This window comes from Myotis myotis, unplaced genomic scaffold, assembly GCF_014108235.1.
Source record: "Myotis myotis isolate mMyoMyo1 unplaced genomic scaffold, mMyoMyo1.p scaffold_m19_p_7, whole genome shotgun sequence".
NCBI classification, from domain to species: domain Eukaryota; kingdom Metazoa; phylum Chordata; class Mammalia; order Chiroptera; family Vespertilionidae; genus Myotis; species Myotis myotis.
Window position 1 is genome coordinate 10,122,087 of NW_023416379.1, and position 22,020 is coordinate 10,144,106.

A 22,020-nucleotide genomic window follows, 5' to 3' on the forward strand; every position below is an offset into this window, starting at 1 on the left:
TGGTTGCCACTTTTCACATGGACCAGCACCTGGCAAATGAGTGGGCCTCTTTCCCCAGAGCTATGAGAAACTAAGGGGAGGTAGGGGTACTCCACCTAATCAACACCTAATTAGAACAGACAAGCATGGGTTTGCAAAGATACCTTGGAACACTAAAAACATAAGCCCACTCTGTTTATATGTATTTGTAAGCATGTGATCGGTTATCTGTTTATATGTATAACTACTTATCAATCCATAATAAACATATCCAGATTTATTTTTCTTCCTCCTTCTTTTCCTCTCTCCATTCTTTTTCTTTCTTTCTTTTTTTTTTTTAAATATATTTTATTGATTTTTCACAGAGAGGAAGGGAGAGAGATAGAGAGTTAGAAACATCGATGAGAGAGAAACATCGATCAGCTGCCTCCTGCACATCTCCCACTGGGGATGTGCCTGCAACCCAGGTACATGCCCTTGACCGGAATCGAACCTGGGACCCCTCAGTCCGCAGGCCGACGCTCTATCCACTGAGCCAAACCGGTTTCGGCTCCATTCTTTTTCTTTCCTTTTTTACTTTTTATTATAAAAAACTATTTCCTTAGTATCATTTATATTTTCCCAATGTGTCATAAACATTTAGAAGATATTTGGTAATATTACATGATCTCAGTCATTTGTGGAATATAATGAACAACATAAACTGATGAACAAAAATAGATCCAGAGACAGAAGCATGGAATAGACACCAAACTTCAGAGGGAAGGGCGGGAAGGGCGGGGGCAGGGCAGTAAAAGACCAACCAAAGGAGTTGTATGCATGCATATAAGCATAACCAATTGACACAGACACTAGGGGGGTGAGGGCATGGGCTGGGGGGTGGGGGTGGCCTGGGAGAGGTCAGTGGGGGGAGACATATGTAATACTGTATGTAATACTTTAAACAATAAAGAACTTAAAAAATATTTGGTAATTTAGGTTCCAAACAATGACCATATAGTATTATATTGGTTGATATATCTCTTAGATCTCTTTTAATATATAGGTTCTCCCCTCCTTTTTTAAAAATTAAGACTTTACTTTTTTTAGAGCAGTTTTAGCTTTATAGAAAAACTGAGGGGAAGATACAGAGATGCCCAATATACCCCCTACTCCCACACATGTACAGCATCCCCTGATTGTCATTATTTCCTACCAGAGTCATACATCTTTTGTATATTTATTTGTACCACTAGAGGCCCAGTGCTTGACATTCGTGAACTGGGGGGAGTCCCTCATTCTGGCCTGTGCCCTCTCACAGTCTAGGACCCCCGAGGGGTCCTTAGCGCTGCTGCTGCTGCTGCTGCTGCTGCTGCTGCTGCTGCTGCTGCGGAGGCCGGGAGGCTCCCTCCACCCCTGCGCTCCCCAGCCATGAGCCTGGCTTCTGGCTGAGCAGTGCTCCCCCTGTGGGTCTATTTGCATATTAGGGTTTTATTGTATAGAATATAACATTGTACATGTTGTGCATTCTCTGTTCTCTGCCAATCCAGTTTTTTTTTAAAAGTCTCTACGAGGTCTTCTAATTTCTCTAGCCAGAAACAATCCCTCTCTTGAACTCTTGTGGCGTTTTTTTAACCTATATTTTACTATTTAAGTGGCAGAAATGGTATTTTCAGATATGGCCAGTATTGTAACTAATTTTTCTTTTTTTCTCTTATAAAATCAATTTATAAATGATTGCTTATCTCAGAATTGTCAGTTTTCTGCATTAGCTCACATGCCCAAGAAACCCTAAAAAAAAGAATAAAAAAATAGTTTAAAATATATTGCTCTTTTTTAAGCTCACTGCCTTTTTTTAATGGCTTTGAATATTTGACCATTTGAGGGAGGTTTTGTATAGTAATTTAGAAATTAAATTATACTAACTGTGCTTTTACTTGCTTAAAATGTATTTGAACTACTGTGATAAATTTACTATTTTTTTCTTTCAGCCTGTTTGAATTTCCTGAAGTTGTGTAAGATAAAATATTACAATTATTGCCTTATTCACAATGTACAGGTGAGTTGCTGGATATTAGTCATGTTCTTTGTTATTGGAACCATCTAGCAAATTATGTGAATTAATAAAGTATCCTATATATTATAGAGGGACTTTATCATCCAAACTGGTGATCCTACAGGGACTGGCCGTGGAGGAGAGTCTGTTTTTGGGTAAGTTCTTTTATTTTTAAATGAGTAAAATAGAATTGTCTCTTAACATTATTTAACTAGCATATTTCAGTCTGCATTTTAAAATATGGTTCAAATTAGATTTTTTCCAAGTTCCTGCAGCGGTTGCCAACCTTTTGGACTTCATGGACCACCGGTTGGCAACCACTGGAAATGAGGAATATTTTGAATCATACTGATATTTCTATAAAGAAATGGCAACCCTATATGTTACTAGTACTTCTATATTTTGTGTTGAGAATACTTATATTTTATTACCTTATTGTATGTATTTTCAGTCAACTGTATGGTGATCAAGCAAGGTTTTTCGATGCAGAAAAAGTACCAAGAATTAAGCACAAGAAGAAAGGCACTGTGTCCATGGTGAACAATGGCAGTGATCAGCATGGATCTCAGGTTAGGAAGTGGGTGAAAAGATGGGTTTTGCTTTAAAATGAGGGACTACAAGGATCCTACAAAGTTAGAATTACCCAGTAAGGAGAACATTTCAATCAAAGATATTTGTTAAAGGAAAAATATTACCCTCTTTATAACAAAAATTATATGACATCACAAAAAAAGAAAAAAATTATTTTGTTCTTTTAAATGCAAGGCATGTCCATTGTGAGAAATTTAGAAAACACTGAAAAGTACAAAGAAGAAAATAACATTACCCCCAATGCTACCATTCATGGATCATCACTGTTCACATTGTGGCCCGTTTCCTTTCTGTATTTATTACTTATTTCAAAACGGGCCATGTTGAGCACTTTACATTCTTTGCCTTCTTTAATACTCACTGAAACCCCATTTGGGGAAGATGCTTTTATTCCCTCACAGTTTACACGTGAAGAAACTGAGCCTTGCTTTGGCCAAGTATTTTAAACAATCAGAGCAACATCTATGTATGTGTTGACATTTTATGTATAAACTTTTTACTTACTACTAGTAACAAGTGGGTAAGAATCCATGAAGTTAATATAGAATCTTTTGTGTATTTTTTGTCAGTCTGTTAACTAATTTCAGTTTGAAATACACACACACACACACACACACACACACACACTGAGTGGCCAGATTATTATGACCACCCCATCAGTACAATGAAGTGAATTAGTTATGCAAATAATAATAATAAAACCTTGAGAGTATGCTTAGGAAGTTTTCAGTATTCAGTATTTTTGCAAGTGTCAATGAAGTACTGATGGGGTGGTCATAATAAACTGGCCGGTCATAATAATCTGGCCACTCAGTGTATGTATGTGTGTGTGTGTGTGTGTATATATATATATATGCAATGGGGCCTTGACTTACCAGTGTCCCGACTAACGAGTTTTTTGAGATACCAGCTGTCTCTCCGCCGATTTTTTGCATTGAGTTAGAGTAATTTGAGTTAACGAGCTCCTTAAGGAGCTCCTTAACGAGCTCGGTCTCGGAACAAATTAAACTCGTAAGTCAAGGCCCCACTGTGTGTGTGTATATATATATTACATATATATGCATACAAACACATGCTTTTGTGTTCTGTTTTTCTTTATAGTTTCTTATTACTACAGGAGATAATCTAGATTACCTTGATGGTGTTCATACAGTGTTTGGTGAGGTGACAGAAGGCATGGACATAATTAAGAAAATTAATGAGACCTTTGTTGACAAGGATTTTGTACCATATCAAGATATCAGGTATGGTTACAATTTACTATCTGAATGTACTAGAATGTTTTAATACTGTGATGTTTGACATGGTAGTGGTGATGGTATGCGTAAGACTGTTTCTTGAATAAAGACTATAAGAATCTTTATGTTTTTACATTTTTATGTTTTTACACTTGTACTAATTATTTATAATTGCATATTCTGGGAGGAATTATTAAGCCTTTAATTTAGTATTTAAAAATGCAGGTTATTGAGAAATACAGCAAAAGTACTAAGAATTAGACATATTATTTTAGAGTAATGCAGAGTAATAAATATAATATCAATCAAAAACAGTAACATTAATTGTGACAGAGTACTCTAGTACCCTCCTGGTGCAATAAAATTTAGGAGGTTATGGTTTTTTGGCTTTAAGGATACATAGACATTTATTAAAATATTTGCAAAAAGTAAAACAGATTCTGAAGCAATGTAACCGTAACCTTTGACATGGATTTATTTTGTAAGGATTAATCATACAGTGATTTTAGATGATCCATTTGATGACCCTCCGGATTTATTAATTCCTGATCGATCACCAGAACCTACTAGGGAACAACTAGATGTAAGTTGAGTCCTCTTGTGATTGAATGTCCATGCATATTAATACTTTGCATAGCTTTTGCTTTTTAGCCTATTAAAACATTTCTTCAGAATGCCTATCTTGCTTGATCAGTTATTCTAGGATAAGTGTAGAGTTCTTTTTCTTTTCTATGGAGGCAATTCATTTTTCTAGCTATGCTTTTATCATAATATCCTTTCTTCAGTTTCTGTTCCACCAGAAGAGCCTTAGCTCTGGAAGCTTATATGATTACTTTGGGAAAATGTTTTTTTGGTTTTTTTTTAATATCCTAACTAAAATTTCAAGAATTTTAGGCTAAATTAAACTATCAACCTTTAAAATAATTTTTCAGCTGGGACATACTCTGAAGCCAGGCTAGAACCCAGAAATTTCTGTGGAATAATGCACAGTTTTTCCTCAGATATTTTAAAGTATAAATTTCTGCTTATGAGACTTCCCTTAAAGCTAAATTTATCTTTATAATTGGATTTGATGCTTAATTTCTAACATCATTTGTCTTCTGCATTCAACAGTTAGTTGGATACAGATAGTTTCTATATAAATGTTTATTTTGAGGTAACAATAAATTAGAAGATTAGTCTGGCTAATAATATTGAATTAATTTACATTAATTTTCAGAGGTAAGTTTCACATATGTGAAACAAATGAAGTAATTCTATTCTAATGCATTTGATGGAACTAAGAATAAAGCATAATGTCCCAGATTTTTCTGTTTGTTTGTTTTTAAATTATATATATACATATATATGAGAAACTTTTGTCTTACAGAGTGGTCGAATAGGAGCAGATGAAGAAATTGATGATTTCAAAGGAAGATCAGCTGAAGAAGTAGAAGAAATAAAGGCAGAAAAAGAGGCCAAAACTCAAGCTATTTTATTAGAAATGGTAAGTAATTTTATTTGTTCAAATAGTTGTTCAGTAATATATGTAATACATACTTACTGTTGGTTTATCTATTTCTGGCTTTTTGATAGTCTTAAAATATAAACATTTAGCTAAGAGTTTTTTTCTGGATTAGATTTTGTGTAAAATAATAATACATGAAAGTAAACAAATTTGATTCCACTATTAATAAAGTGTCAAGTGCCTTTTTAAAAAATGGGGAATGGATATACAACTTACAAATATTTAATGGATTTTAATAGTTATACTCATCATTTTAAAAGAGCATTTCTTGGATTCAATTTTATATATATATTAACAAATACTTCTTTGTACAGCTTAAGTATTAAGATTAAATATTACAATAGTAGTTACAGGATAAAATAAACCTTGGTAGAACTGAGAGAGAGAAACATCGATATGAGAGAAACATTGCTTGCCTCATCCCTGACCAGGATCAAACCAGAAACCTAGATTTGTGCCCTGACCAGGAGTCCTATCTGAAACCTTTTGGTGCATGGGACGATGCTCCAACCAACTGAGCCACCTGCCCAGGGCTCATAGTCTGTTTTAAAATTCATATTAGCATCATCAGTCTGAAGGAATAAGTATTAAAGACTATAATTCAGGAATAACATTATTGAATTAAAAAAATTGAAATTAATACATTTTAATGAGCACACAGTATCAGAGAACATTGACCCAGAACAGTCAACACCAAGTCAAATTATAAGAAAAATCCTTTGAGCAACAACTGGGCAACAAGAATAAGTGACATATAAGGAAAAGAACAGTAGATTATCATCAGAATTTTCAGCAGCAAAAGTATAAGAAGTTCATGCCTGAAGAAAATGGGCTAATGTGTTTTTAAAAATTTTTATTTGCAGATAATTGTAAATTTATGGAACATTTTCAAAAAAATAGTGTAGAGGACTTCTATATACTTTTTACCCAGACTTACCAATTTTTAACTTTGCCACATCTGCCTGATCATTCATTCTCTCTCCTCTCCCACTCCTCTCCCTCCTCTCTCTTTTTCTCTGTTCTCCCCCTCTTTATGTTTTTGATGATATATGTACATGCACTTATTATTTTTTCTGGACCATTTGAAATTAAATGCAAACATCCCCTTTACCGCCTATATCACTATGTATTTCCTAAGATCAACATTATTATTCTACAATTCACCGTACAGTTATTGAAATCAGGAAATTAAATATCAATAGAAATTGCAGTTCATGCTACAATTTTGTAAGTTATTTCGGTAATATTCTTTATAGCTCTGCCCCTCCCTACCCCACCCCAGTGTAGAATCCAGCTTTCAAAACCTGTCAAGCCCAGAAGGGTGATGCATATCTTTGTGTTTAATAGGATACATCAGTGAAAAAAAGATTTGCCTTTGTGGAACTTATATATTAGTATAAAACCCATTATTATTAACTAAAGTCTATAATTTACATTAGGATGAACTCCTTGTGTTGTATATTCTGTGGATTTTGACAGATGCCATGTATCCACCATTATAGTATCACACAGAATAGTTTCATTACTCCCCTAAATCTTCTTCGTTCCACTTCTTCATCTCTATCTCCCACAACCTTTGATAACTACCGATCTTTTTTGACTGTCTGCATCATTTTTGTCTCTCTTCAGAATGTCATATAATTGGAATCATACAGTATGTAGCTTTTCAGACTGGCTTCTTTCATTTAGCATTATGTATTTAAGGTTCTTCCATGTCTTTTGATTGTTAATGTACCACAGTTTGTTTATCCATTCACCTGTTAAAATACCAGTTGCTTCTAAGTTCTAGAAAGTATGAATAAAGCTGTTGTAAACATTTGTGTGTACATTTTTGTGTGGACCTTTTTTTTAACTCATTTCGATAAATACCTAGGAGTGCAATTGCTGGGTTATATGGTTTAGCCTTGTGAGAAACTGCCACACTAGTAATAAATGAGAGTTCCTGTTGCTTTGTCTCATTTCCAGCATGTGGTGTTGTCAGTGTTTTGGATTTTAACCATTTTAATACACGAGCCTGTCCTTTTTGGTCCTCACTATTCTATTTTCTAAGCACATCAGTTTCTCTTACTTATTTGTGTGTAAGTAATATAATGATAATTTAACTGGTGTTTTGCATTATCAACCAGTGTTTTGAACTTCATAACTGTTAAAAGTATTTTAAATTTCCTTGTTATCTTTGACAAGTAGTATAGTAAGTATTTTCCTAACATTAAAGTTGTTTATTTGTGCTTCCTTGAGATGTGATATTTCTGCACTGTAGGTGCCTCTGGCGATTTTACTGATTTGCTCTTCCCCATATGTGCTGTGATACTTCTTACTGGACATAAGTGGTGCTTGTCTTTTATAGGCTTTGAAGACACTGAGCAGATCTTACTGGTGGTGTTTCTTCTTGCTGTTTCTGATTTTCATGATTTCCTTTTGTTTTAGCATGTTTATTGAAAGAGGAAATGCTTTATGTGATAATCTTATGAGAAATAATCTCAGAGTTTTTGAATGAAGGAATATTGTTTTCTCCATCTAAAGGCCATGGGAAATAATAATTTTCCCACAATGAAGCCAGTACCACCATGGGTTTCTCTCACTGTTGCCCTCACTGCTGCTTCAGTGAGAAGTGGAATGCTCTGCTCAGAGCAGTGGTTGACTGTGCAGTTGACTTCAATGTGACTGAAGGAGATGATAGTGAGGGTGAGAGTAAAAAGCTAGAAACACTATCCAGGAATTATTGCTGTTCCATATTGAACAATAATGTGGAAAGAACTGGTATTACTAATCACATAAGGCTAGATTCAATAAGATAAGATTTTTCAAAAGTTTAAAATCAAGCAAAACTAAATAATATATTGCTTAGGAATACATACCTATCTGGTAAAACTCTAAAGCAGTGGTTCTCAACCTTCCTAATGCCGCGACCCTTTAATACAGTTCCTCATGTTGTGGTGACCCCCAATTTCATTATTACAAATTGAACATAATTAAAGCATAGTGATTAATCACAAAAACAATATGTAATTATATATTTTTCCGATGGTCTTAGGCGACCCCTGTGAAAGGGTCGTTCGACCCCCAAAGGGGTCACAACCTACAGGTTGAGAACCGCTGAATTCTAAAGATATGCAAGGGGATGGTCAAAAAGGAAAACCAAGAAGCAGGATATTCATTATATCTGGTAAGAGAGGCAGAGGGATAATGGGATCAGGAGACATTTTAGTTTTTAAGCTAGTTGTCATCATGGCTGTTTTTTATGTTTATGCTTCATAACTTAGATATACTTTACATAAATTCCGTTTTAATATATCAAATAGGAAAAAGAAAAAGTGAAGAGAAAGCCCAGATAAACTTGGAGTCAAATCGCAACTCAGCTGCATATCACTGTGTGGCTTTGGGCAAGTTAGTTATTTAACCTTTTTGAATTCCACTTTCACAAAATGGGTTATTATTTTAAGAATTGTCCGTGATGAATTTTGAGGTATTATTTAGATTTCTTTTTCTGAGCCTGTAGTTTATAATGTAAATTTAGATGTTTTAGGAAAATTGGCATTTTGATGTGGATAGAGTATTTAGAATGGAAAATAAATAAAGGAATTGATTTATATTTTTGTTTGTTTATAATTTAGGTGGGAGACCTACCTGATGCAGATATTAAACCTCCAGAAAATGTTCTGTTTGTGTGTAAATTGAATCCAGTGACCACAGATGAGGATTTGGAGATAATATTCTCAAGATTTGGGCCAATAAGAAGGTAATCTCTAGAATTAGTGAAAGATTTTAGGAAAACTAGGTATTAATTTGTGGCTTTCTAATGACATATTTTCGATGAAGCTATGAATTCTAGGTGAATATTATACAGGTGAATTTGACAGTTGAATCCTTGGGACAGAGGGAAGAAAAATTATGTATATGTGTATAAGTATATATAAGAATATATACATATACATATACATATACAGTATATATATATATATATAATTGAATGATTTCCAACACATTTTCACAGGAGGTGGATGGAACAGTTTAAACGAAGTACTAAAAACATTTATCTCATTTATATTCTCCTTAGATTTACCAGCAATCTGTATCAAAATTAATTTGATTCTAAATTTTCCCAAATATTTCTTTTGGCTAATTTCCTCTGCATTGTTAATGCAAAAGTCTACTAAGTTAGTATTCCTGTGAGAAAGGGAAATATTTTGTAATTAATTAAAAAGTATTAATTTATGGCCCTGGCAGGGTGGCTCAGTTGGTTGGAGCATCATCCCATATACCAAAAGGTTGCGGGTTAGATCACAGTTAGATGCGTACAGGAAGCAACTGATTGATGTTTTTCTCTCACAGCGATGTTTCTCTCTCTCACTTTCTCAAATCAATTTAAAAAATTTTTTATTTTATGTTTAGAATTTCATTTCATGTTTTTCTCCCATGAAGCCATTCTTAACTCTTCCTGTTGAAATAAAAATCTTTCTGTAAATGATTACCCAACTTTATTCCTTCACCTACTTACAATATATCATATTTATAAAAAATATTCCTATACTGCTGCTTTTTATTTTTCTGTTTTAGACATATGCTGACTTCCTGCTAAACAAGATGAGGATTTTACCTCTATTAGTAACTTCCCATGTTCATTCTTTCTTCCAACTACTTTGGTTATGTCATAATTATGGTTAGGTCATTGTTCAATATTTACATTTTAATGTGTATGTAACTACCGTAACAGCTGGACCATTTTCTTTAATGTGATTATTTTTCCTTTTTCTCATAATGTTTTATTTTCTTGTTCCATTTAATGTAAAATGAGGCTTAGGATATGTCAGGAAAGGGACAAGCCGGTCCTTTCAGTTCAACTTTATTGGCCCTTTCTCTTGGTTGTTAAAGTGGATTAGTTCTGTAGACTAGCTATACTGTGGGGTTAAATTTGAGCTTGGTTTGCATTAAAATTCAAAAACTCCAAAGCATAAACTTACTAAACATGTGCTATATATGTATGAATGTGCATACATTATCCTAATAGTAACATTAGATTTTCTATAATTTATCTACATTTGGGGACTAGAAATGAATTATGATTTTAAAAACTTTTTAGCAGTAGTTTACTTTTGTTATAGGCAAATTAAATATTTTTATCTTATTTTTCCTTTAGTTCTTCGGGAATTTAGGGCTGCAGGCCTATATAGGGCATGTAGAGTAGAATTAGATAATGTGATTACTAGCCTGGTGAACTATTTAAAAAATTGTTATTGGTAAAATTTAACTTTGTCTTTTAATAACTGTCTTATTTTGTTCTTCACTTATGAAGAGTGAGAGTGAATGCTTTTTTAAAAAGTCACTTCTCCCAAACTTTCTTTCAGTTGTGAAGTTATTCGAGATTGGAAGACAGGAGAATCCCTCTGTTATGCTTTTATTGAATTTGAAAAGGTAGGTCATAATATAGATCTATTAAGTTTGGTATTTTTTTGTTCTTTTATGGTTTTAAAATGTGAAAATTGCAAGAACTTGTTCTAGTCCCTAAGATTAGGAAATTATTGTGCCCTTTCTTTAGGCACCAAAGAAAACTAACTGTATTATAGTCAAATAGGGGATAAATTCAACATCTGTTGATGTTAATGTATGTACCTTTACATTAGATTCAGAGGCAGTCTGTGTTCATGAATCTTGAAAACTTTAAAGTTTTAGGTAAAGTCCTTCACACTCTATAAATGATGTTTCAGTGTTATTTAGATAGATATAACCGAGTAACGGAAAAGAACTGGACTGGGTGTTAAGTTCTAGATATTAATCTGAGCTTTGTCACTGATCAGCTATTGTATGACATTTGGCAGTTCAGAACTCGTATTTCCAGGTGTTAACGTCCTTATAAATAAAGCTGTGTATTGGATTAGATGGTACCTTCTAGGTCTAAAATAATAATGGTAACTTATGTTACTTAAATAACTTTCTTTAAGCCAGGCATTATGCTACTTGCTATGCATTTAATCTTTACAATTCTGTGAGATAGGTACTGCCCTCCTTTTCCAAATAAGTAAATTGAAACACATAGTGATAATGTGACTTATTTAAGATCATGTCATACCTGGGATTTGAACTTTCATATGTGTGAACTTAAATAAGTTCACATTGCTTTTTGCCACTATGCTAGGTAAGGCTATTTTTTTTTAAAATATATTTTTATTGAGTTTCTACAGAGAGGAAAGGAGAGAGATAGAGAGTTAGAAACATCGATGAGAGAGAAACATCGACCAGCTGCCTCCTGCACACTCCCCACTGGGGATGTGCCCGCACCCCAGGTACATGCCCCTGACCGGAATCAAACCTGGGACCTTTCAGTCCGCAGGCCGACGCTCTATCCACTGAGCCAAACCGGTTTCGGCGGTAAGGCTATTTTTTAATGCAGCTTTGGACTGATATATGTCCAATAGTAGCTCATTCTAAATTATAGTTATCCCAAAGTATTTATTGAACCCCTTTTATATATCAGTGTGATAAGTCCTAGGATTACAAGATGAATAATGGAGGGTTGGGAAGACAGACGCCTAACAAATTTTACCTAGATATTGTTGGGTGTACCAGAAATGGTATCTACAAGGTACATTGGTGCTTTGGTTTACTATGGATACTTCTTATAGACCTGACAGTGTCATTCCATCAATGACACTATAAGATATATTATTTATTTACTCACAAATATAATTTCATTTCATTTATAGCACATAGACTATTGACTGCCTATGTTTTTTCAGTCTTCTGCAGATATACCATTTTCCATGAATATGTAGTGCAGTTCAACTTTATAGAATCTGTGAGTTCTTTATCATGATTCAGCATTTCTGTTTTTGAGGTGGATCTTTTGTGACCTTTATCATTTCTTGAAAATCAGATTAAGCTACATCATTCTGCTTCATAATTTCTCATGGTCCGTAGCCTCTTTGCAAGTGTTCATCATTCAGTTTGTATTTTTGCATGTATGGCAAGTTCTATGTGTTTTGGATAATCTGATCCCCCAATTTTTTAAACTGAAGAGTAAAACACATACATAAAATGTACAGCTCATGAGTAAACAGCTTGACAAATTACCACAGTTCTCATACCCATGTAGAACCGTCACTCAGGTCAAGAAATAGAACATTAGCAGGAAAAAAATTTTCGGGATCCCAGAAGCCCTCTTTGTGTCCCCTGCAGATAATTTCCCCATCACTGCTACTTCTGACTGCATAGGTTGGTTTTGTCTAATTTTAAATGTGATATGTCAACACGTGTGGACTTTTGTATTCAGCTTTATTTGCTCAGATTATATTTGTAAGATTTATATATGTTTCTGCATGGTGTTTCATTGTAATAAGTGTGTGTGTGTGTGTGTGTGTGTGTGTGAGACACAATCTGTGAATGATATAATTCTCCTCTGGGTCAGCATCCATAATCAAACACAAAAGTAGTTCTTCATTGAAACAAATGAATAGTCATACTAAATGGGATAACTTAAGGCCACAGCCTCCCATTAGGTCAGGTTTTGCTGTCAAATGGATTTTAACCCCAGATTTATAAAAACAACTTTCAATTTTCAGGATATTTATGGGTTTTGACTAAAAGGGTTTGTGGATTTAGATAAGACAATTGGTGCCCTGCAGAAGAGGCTCTGGTTGAGCATCAACCCATGAACCAGGAGGTCATGCACTGTTCAGTTCCCGGTCAGGGCACATGCCCGGCTTGTGGGCTCGATCCCCAGTAGGGAGTGTGCAGGAGGCAGCTGATCAATGATTCTCTGTCATCATTGATGTTTCTATCCCTCTCTCTGAAATCAATAAAAAGCATGTTAAAAAAAAAAAGACAATTGGTAAGTATATGTATGTCCACTACAATTGGACTGCCTCGGTTCAAATCTTGGACTCACCCTTGCCAACTGTGTGACCTTTGGCAACTTGGGTACCTTTGTGAATTTCTCTTTTCTCTTTGAGAAAATATAAGATAATAATAGATAGTACTTCATACAGTTGTCATCAGAGTTAATTGAGGTAATAGATGCAAATAATTTAATATCATTTGGTTGTAGTAAGCATTCAAATCTTCATTTTGTAATAACATATTTTGTATTTTCAGTATTTGTTCTGAAAAATTTTCATAAAGACTTAGTTGTGTGTTTTTTTTTTTGGGGGGGGGGGGGGTTTGGCCTGCAGATGTGGTTTATTTTGTTTGCACAGTTTTTTCAAAAAACTAAATTTGTTGACAACACATTATAAAAATCTGGGTTTTAAGTTTCTTCTAAAAAAATCAGAACATTTGGCACTCCTCCACCCCAATTTCTCCAGAGCAACCATCAGCTGGAGCTGTAGGAGCCAACCTAGTGATGTTCAACCTTGATAGCACAGTAAGATCACATGAGGTGCTTTTTCAAAAATACCGATGCCTGAGCCCCACCGCAGATCGGCTAACCAGTGGTCGGCAAACTCATTAGTCAACAGAGCCAAATATCAACAGTATAACGATTGAAATTTCTTTTGAGAGCCAAATTTTTTAAACTTAAACTCTATAGGTAGGTACATTGTTAATAACTTAATTAGGGTACTCCTTAGGCTTAGGAAGAGCCACACTCAGGGGCCAAAGAGCTGCATGTGGCTCGCGAACCGCAGTTTGCCAACCACTGGTAAACCATTCATTTCAATAGCAGCAGTCACAGCAAATGTTTACTGAGTGCTTGGAAAGCACCCCGGAAAGAAAGCTGCCATATAAAATACATTCATGTTGGGGACACAGAACATGTGTGAAAATGATGATAAACAGCCATACAAGATACAAGATCAGCTTAGCACCAAGTGTGGTCTATAAAGCAGTGGTTCTAGCTTTGCTGCCTATTTGAACTACCTGGAGGTCTTTGAAATATCCTGATGCCCAGGTTTGCACCCCAGACCAATTACACTGAAATTGAGAAGGAAAAAAGGAACTCAGGCATCAGTATTTTTTTTAAAGTCGGGATCCCAATGTACAGGAACATTTATGCTTAATTTTTTTATAACTATAGGAAGAAGATTGTGAGAAAGCATTCTTCAAAATGGACAATGTACTTATAGATGACAGAAGAATACATGTGGATTTTAGCCAGTCTGTTGCAAAGGTTAAATGGAAAGGAAAAGGTATGTTGGTTTATTTTTTTTTTTTACCTGTTCTGTTTCCCATGGTGTGTGTGTGTGTGTGTGTGTGTGTGTGTGTGTGTGTCCCCTGATTTAGCGCTCTTAATTTGGAGAAATGCTCTTTGATAAAACTCCTGCCCTATATGGTTTTACATTGCTGTTTCCTAAAATCTAAGATAGAGGGGTCCGTGTGTGTGTGTATTTTAAACGGATAATTAATATATTTTCTATGTTTGACTATATTATAAATTACTTGTAATTACCCACTTCAGGCATGACATTTTCCAATTATTATGTTTGCGGTGGTTTGGTTCTTCTAGATGCAAAACCCCTAATATGTTTTGCCTAAAGTTTGTTTTATGTTTAGAATTTCCTTTCATTTCATGTCTTTCCCTGTATATATTTTATATACAATCAAAACACCTCCCTGTGTGCCTCCAGTTTACTTTACTTGTACTTGTACATTCAGTCTTGGGCCCTTCTGTAGGAAGCCCTCCCATTAGAAGCATTTCCTCATTTCTGTGGAGGAGACAGGAAAGGCAGGGCAGCCAGCAGGTCTGGGCCATGGGTAGGAGCTGAATCCTCCTCTGGCAGGAGACTAGGCTTGAGAGTAGAGAGGCTGCATGGAATGCTCTCTCCTTTCCTGCCCTGCCACTGTAGGCCAGTCAGGATTTAGGAGTAGGTCCTGTTTTTCTGAAGAGATCATTGTTGATTTCATTTTTGGCTCTTAGGAGGAATAAAGGTGCTCTTAAGCAAGAATTTTAAAGCAGAGACACCAATCCCTCCATCTCGCATCTCTCAGCAAACTTCTACACACATCCTGCTGTCCCCTATCTGCTTGGTGCTCTGTTGAGATTTGGGGACAATGTTTCTTTTGACAGATCATAGGTCTTTAAAGCCTCACTTCTTCCAAACTTGTATGTTTCTGGCTTCTCAGACTCAAGTCCCAAACACTTAGCTTCCCTTGGATCTAATGTTCTCATGGATATAATGGCTTTACTGAAACACCGCATTATTTTCCAGTGAACGTATGTATGCACTGTGTTGTGTAGGATTTGAAAGTATGGTGTTGTAATATTCATGCATTTCATTAGGTGGCAGCATATGGCTACCAGTTAAAATAGTAATGGAGAATGAATTATTATGATTCTTTTTTCTCTTCTCAGCCTTTTTCTAGCCCCTGATATATATGCCACTTATAAAATCGCTCATGTATATTATACCTCTTACAAAGTAATTTCTGTTCTTGATTAATTAGGGAATTTTTCTTACTAAGTTTTTTGTTCTTTTTTTGATAAATAGGTGGAAGATATACCAAGAGTGATTTCAAAGAGTATGAAAAGGAACAGGATAAATCATCTAATTTGGTTCTGAAAGATAAAGTAAAGCCCAAACAGGAGTATCCTTCACAGGAAGCAGTTAGTCAATATGTGCTGAGCATACACTCTGTGTAGAGTACTGTGCGACATGTTATAAAAAGTCACAAAGGCTGTAGAAAAGTCCCTAAGCCAGATGGTTTGTGAAGGAGTCATTATGTTTATCTCTTTTTACTGTCTTATATATACTTGCTTTTTCAGTGTATTCTCTATTATATGGAGAAAGTTAGGGTTGAAATAAATCTTTAGCCTTCTTTTCCCTCCCTACTCTTAGGTTAAAGTTAATACTTATTCGCAGAAGATCTTCAGGTAAGATTCATATTTTCTCTATATAATTGCAATATTTTAAATTCTTCATAGTCAGAAATTTCTTTATTATAGCTAACCAAATCCTTTGTGCTAACCTTCCTTGGATAGTTAACTTTGGAGATGGTGAATATGTGGACAACAAAATCCTGTTGTTCCTTATATAATTAGGCTGCTACTTTCTGCTTAGTACATTGTCAGTCTAGCAACAAATACATGTTGGGCTTCACTTGTGTGCAAGAGGTGACTTCTATAGGATTAAAGAAATTCTTTGACTTGACCATTTTGTTTAGGTTTTTCCAAGTTTTAGGTTGAGACAAGTAAGGAGCAATGAAACATACTGTTCATATTATGTCGTTTTAATTTTTCATTGATGTTTTCATTATAAATTTATCACTCCACACATTGTAAAGCTTATTCTTTTGGGATTCTTTCTTTAATGGTTTCTTTGTTTTCTAGTTTCTGTTGGTGTTTTAGGGGTTCTCTTTTCCTATACTGTATATGGAACATTTCTTTTCCAAGTAGTCATCAAGGAAAGATGAATATTGGGCTGACGGTTATGTACTTACTAGAGACCTGGTGCACGAATTTGTGCACAGGTGGGATCTCTCAGCGTGGCCAGTGATTGGGTCCAATCTGGGGGGCTAGCCGGCTGGGGAAGGGACTGTGGGAGGCTGGCTGGCTGCCTGCCCCCCCATTGGGGTTGATCAGGGGGGCCAGCTGGACGGGGGAAGGGACTATGGAAGGTTGGCCCCAGTAGCAAGTTAACCAGTGGCCAATTCCGTGAGGAATCAGGCTCCCTCCTCCCTCCTGTCTGGGTCCAGGATGTGGGTGAACCAGATTCAGGGCTCACAGGGCCCCATCAGCAAGGTAAGGCACAGCCAATTCCACGAGGAATTGGGCTCTCTCCTCCCTCCTGTCTGGGTCTGGGGTGCCGGTGAACCAGATTCGGGGCTGTCAGGGCCCCAGCAGCAAGCTAACCAATGGCCAATTCCGTGAGGAATCAGGCTCCCTCCTCTCTCCTGTCTGGGTCTGGGGTGCAGGTGAACCAGATTTGGGGCTGTCAGGGCCCCAGCAGCAAGGTCTGGGTTGGTGCACTCCATAGCTCCCGGCCAGTTGTCCAGTCATTCCCTCCTGCCACTGGCAGACACCCAGGACCTGGGCTTCCCTCGTAGCCCTGGCTTCGTTCAGAAGATCGTCCAGTCTAATTAGCATGTTACACTTTTATTATTATAGACTAGAGGCCCAGTGCATGAAAATTCGTGCACTCGAGCAGGGGGTCCCTCAGCCTGGTCTGCGCCCTCTCACAGTCTGGGACCCCTTGAGGGATTTCCGACAGGCTGCTTAGGCCTGTTCCCTGGGGGATCAGGCCTAAACTGGCAGTCAGACAACCCTCTGGCAGCCTGGGAGCCCTTGGGGGATGTCCAACTAATGGCTTAGGCCTGCGGAGAGTGGGCCTAAGTCGTTAATTGGACATCTCTAGCGCTGCCGTGGAAAAGGGAGGTTCCCGCCACCATCGCTGTGCTGGCCAGCCATGAGCCGGCTTCTTGCTGATCAGTGCTCCCCCTGTGGAAGCACACTGGCCACCAGGGGGCAGCTCCTGCGTTGAGTATCTGCCCCCTGGTGGTCAATGCGTGTCCGAGCAGTCGGTCCTGGTGGTTCTGCCATTAGGGTCAATTTGCATATTACCCTTTTATTATATAGGATAGATTTTTAAAGCAGTGTTGGTTGTTTACAATAGATAAAGCATTCTAGAGGTTAGAGTGGGTAAAGTCTGCAGTATGTATGCCGACATAATCAGCATGAGGAGAGGCTTTCACTTGCAAACAGACCAAACAGTGAGCTAAGATTATCCTGAAAAGATAAACATCAGAGAGGATATGATTGAAATCTTAAAATCATAAAAGGTATGGATGAAATACAGTTGAGATTTATCAAATCTTTAAAATTAACTATAGTTAATTTTAGGATAAATAGTAGTAACTGCAGCTGGAAGAAAAGGAGTGTGTAGGACAAATAAAAGGAAGTACAGTCGTAGAGTATAAAATAGAAGCAGGCGTCTTTTCCCCCATAGAATTAGCTCAGGCTGAGAAGAAAGAATATGTAGTGTTACAGTGTTTTGAATTCAAGATGGGAGATTACTAAGAGTGAAGAAAGGAAATCAGGCATGTTTGAGGATAAACCTCTAGCCCAGTCCTGTCCAATAGGACTTTGTACAGTGATGGAAACCTATTATGTCTCCACTGCCTTGTATAGCTACTAACCACATGTTTAATGAATTTAAATTTAAACAATTACAGAGAACAGTGCCTGCTTTAGGCTTTTGAAGTTGATGGAGAAGACAAACATGTCCTGGTGTAAATCACTGCGAATTATCCTCAATCGGAATATTGAACAAGAAAAAGGAAATTCATGAGTCTGACCCTGCACTCTGTTTCCTATTTTATGTTACTAAACAATGCTGGCTGTGACCCACTAAATGGACTTTGCACTCCATTGCTGGATAATGACCAGCATTTTGAAAAACACCTCTCTAAAGCCTTTTGGACAGAGGGAGAAGCATGTGAAAAGCTACACACTAAGATGAAGTCATAGGCAAGGACTATTGAATTTGTATCTGAAAAAGGAAAAGATCCAGAAGGTATCCTGGAAACAGTGTGATATGGTATGCCATAGTATAAAGGAGAAAAGAAGTCAGAGATAATAGAGTAATAATAGGACAGTACAGGCTGACTAGGCGTCTTTAGCCATCTTATGAAAGTGAAAAGGTGCAGTGGCTTCCTGGTTAATCTGAGGTAGAAGTGAGTCACCCCTGAGGAAAGCATAGACTGTGGCATTGTGGAAACAGATGGGACACTCTGGTCCCTAGGGAAGTGGGTCTGCGATTGCTCTAGGCCCCCACGCCGCTAAAATAGCCCTGCGTGTGGGGCTTCCTCATAAGCTTTCTTTTGAAAACCACTCTTCTAGCCTTCCTCAAAATTGAGATTATTTTCAGCAGAGGTTGTAGTAGTTTTATATTTTCTCTTATTCTAAGACATGGGTTAGTTTTATTTATATTAGAGAAAATACCTATCTCTGAATTAAAACATTACTACTATTTTTATAATATATTTATGTGGAATTTAAAAAATTCAGTCATTGTTTACCATCTAGACCAGGGGTGGGCAAACTTTTTGACTCGAGGGCCACAATGGGTTCTTAAACTGGACCGGAGGGTCGGAACAAAAGCATGGATGGAGTGTTTGTGTGAACTAATATAAATTCAAAGTAAACATCATTACATAAAAGGGTACGATCTTTTTTTTTTTTTTAGTTTTATTCATTTCAAACGGGCTGGATCCGGCCCTCGGGCCGTAGTTTGCCCACGGCTGATCTAGACAAATGATATTTATTTTTTCTTGTTCCTTCAAGATTTGATCTATGTAAACTTATAATCACTGTATGATATATATGGTTTTTGCTTTGAGCTTTTTTCACTTTTAATTTTTCAGAAACACCTTCCCAGGTTTTTCATAGCATTAATTTATCATTGTTAATAACTTATTTTATAAAATATCATGTTGAAGTGCTACAATATAATTGAATCTATAGTTATTACTAGGCTATTTGTTGTTCCTAGTTTATCATTAAAAATAATCCTATTATGTATTCCTTTGTTCATTTAACTTGTTATTTAATTTAATTTTTTACAATTAAATCTTTATTGTTGAAAGTATTACATATATTCCCCTTTTCCCCCCATTTGACCCCTTCTACTTGCCCCAGTCCACCTTCCAGGCCTTCACCACCCTATTGTCTGTGTCCATAGGTTATGCATATATGCATACAAGTTATTTGGTTGCTCTCTTCCCATCCACCTCCATCTTCCCTCTGAAATGCCACAGAATTTTTATAAATTCTTAATTGAATTTAAGCAAAGTAACTGTTGACATGCACTGCTAAATTTCCTCCTATCAGGTGAGCTAATTTGCTCAGAAGAAGAAGAGTTACATGAATGTACCTTTTATCTTATGTAGTTTTTCTGGCTTTGGAGTTTGTATTATCTTAATTTTTTCTAGTTAAACATGTGCCTCATTTTCTAAGTTTAGGTTTTCTCATTATTGACAAATGTTTCCTTATTTTTCAGATACTTATATTTTAATTTGTGGATATTATATTTCCCCCTCCATATTTTTTGCCCACTTATAATTGTTAACTGCCTATATACAATCAGAGTTCTTTCCATTTTTTTCTATGTAATGAAAAAAAAATGAATCCATTTTGTTTTAGAAATAAACTATACTTGTAAGATGCTTTTATTTTAAAAAGTTACCTTTAACTTTTTGGTCTCCTTTGTTCACTAGATTCTTGGGTTTTGATGTATTACTAGTATTCGTTCTCACGCTTGTCCTTAACTAGCTGCTGCAGTGCAAAGTATGATCTTATATTAGAGGAGCAGTCAGAAGACTCAAAATCAAGTCACTCACACACAAGTAAAAAACACAAGAAGAAAACCCGTCACTGCTCCGAAGAAAAAGAAGATGAGAACTACATGCCAATCAAAAATACGAATCAGGTACTGCTAATGTCCAGACTCAGTGGTGGAGAAATAAATATTTTATCCCTTTATAAATTACATTGTAGTGATGGGCATGTTCTAAGTCTAATGTGTAGAATGGCTTCACTGGGTAATGAACTTTAATTTTTAAGAATACGTATCACAAATTATAAAAGACTGCGTTTGAATTAACTTAGTATGTAGTTTCCCATTGTGAAGCGAGTGATTTCCATACCACCTGTGGACACTCCTCTGTTCCCATGAAAGCAAGTGTGGTTGTGCTCAAACAGTTCTCACTTAGCGTTGTATCACCAAGTGTTGTGTGCTGCACTTAAAACTCTTGAGGGTTTAGGACCTGTGAAACATTTATTCCCTTCTGTGTTGTATATATGAAATGAAAACAGTGCTCATAATCGATCATCCCAAAGCTTTCTTTAACAATGCATTTTCTAAGACAAAAATAGTAAAAATTCCCCCAAGAAAAATTGATTATAAAGAGAAGAAAACATTTCCAGCCTGCATTTTGGCTTTTAGTTAAATGAAAACAAATTGCACTACAGCTCCTGCTTTTGTTTTACCAAGTGAAGGCATCTGGGCCCTGGTGGAGGAGGAGGTGTCATAGGCCCAGGTGAGAAGGAACTCAAGACGGGGAGGATGTCAGGCAGAGACACCGTGGAGAGATGCAGTATGGCTGGCAGAGAAGCCAGGTTTAACTTCCCACACTGCTCGTCATTGATGTGACCTCAACAAGTTACTTACCTTTCTGAGCCACAGTTTCCTCTCTGTGAAACTGAGGTAATACTTACTTCACAGGCATGTTCTTCAGACGAAGTGAAAAGAAAATGTGTGCAATCATTTTCTACACTGGCTTTTGTTACTACTTTTATTTATATAGTCAAATTACGATGCTTTAAATCAGCTGAAGTACTTTCTCTGTGGTAATGCCACTTCCCCCCCACCCTTGTAGTTAACCATTTTAATGTGTTTTATGATTTATTCTTCATTTAAAAGATTTCAGCAAGCATATATTTTGTATGTATTCTTAGCCCCCTATTTTCTGGATAGCAAATATTCTTATTCTTTGCTGTTGTCTAACCAGACGTATACCTTCTCCTTTCCACAGCCCTTTAGCTATTTAAAGCTTGCCCTCCTTCATGCCCTGGCTTCTGTTTTTAAGTGACACCTTTGTCAGTCCTTTAAATGATCCGCACATGAATCAGTAATCGCTAACATCTTCAGAGTCTTTACAGTGAGGTGGATACTGTTGGCCCCATTTCACAACAAAGACCGTGAAAACGGAAGAGGTCAAGCAGCTTGCCCATAGTTTTACAGCTA

The 22,020-nt window shown here is 36.4% G+C and overlaps 1 protein-coding gene across 1 annotated transcript in view; it reads left to right on the forward strand.

Moving 5' to 3' along the window:
* The window catches only part of PPIL4 (peptidylprolyl isomerase like 4), a 29,024-nt gene that overhangs the window by 2,048 nt on the left and 4,956 nt on the right, over positions 1–22,020 (forward strand). The window contains exons 2-12 of the mRNA XM_036317001.1: positions 1,950–2,017; positions 2,105–2,169; positions 2,466–2,583; positions 3,707–3,849; positions 4,330–4,426; positions 5,213–5,329; positions 8,965–9,089; positions 10,696–10,762; positions 14,358–14,469; positions 15,769–15,865; positions 20,556–20,703. Coding sequence (XP_036172894.1) covers positions 1,950–2,017; positions 2,105–2,169; positions 2,466–2,583; positions 3,707–3,849; positions 4,330–4,426; positions 5,213–5,329; positions 8,965–9,089; positions 10,696–10,762; positions 14,358–14,469; positions 15,769–15,865; positions 20,556–20,703 — 1,157 coding nt within the window. The remainder of the gene's footprint in view (positions 1–1,949; positions 2,018–2,104; positions 2,170–2,465; positions 2,584–3,706; positions 3,850–4,329; positions 4,427–5,212; positions 5,330–8,964; positions 9,090–10,695; positions 10,763–14,357; positions 14,470–15,768; positions 15,866–20,555; positions 20,704–22,020) is intronic.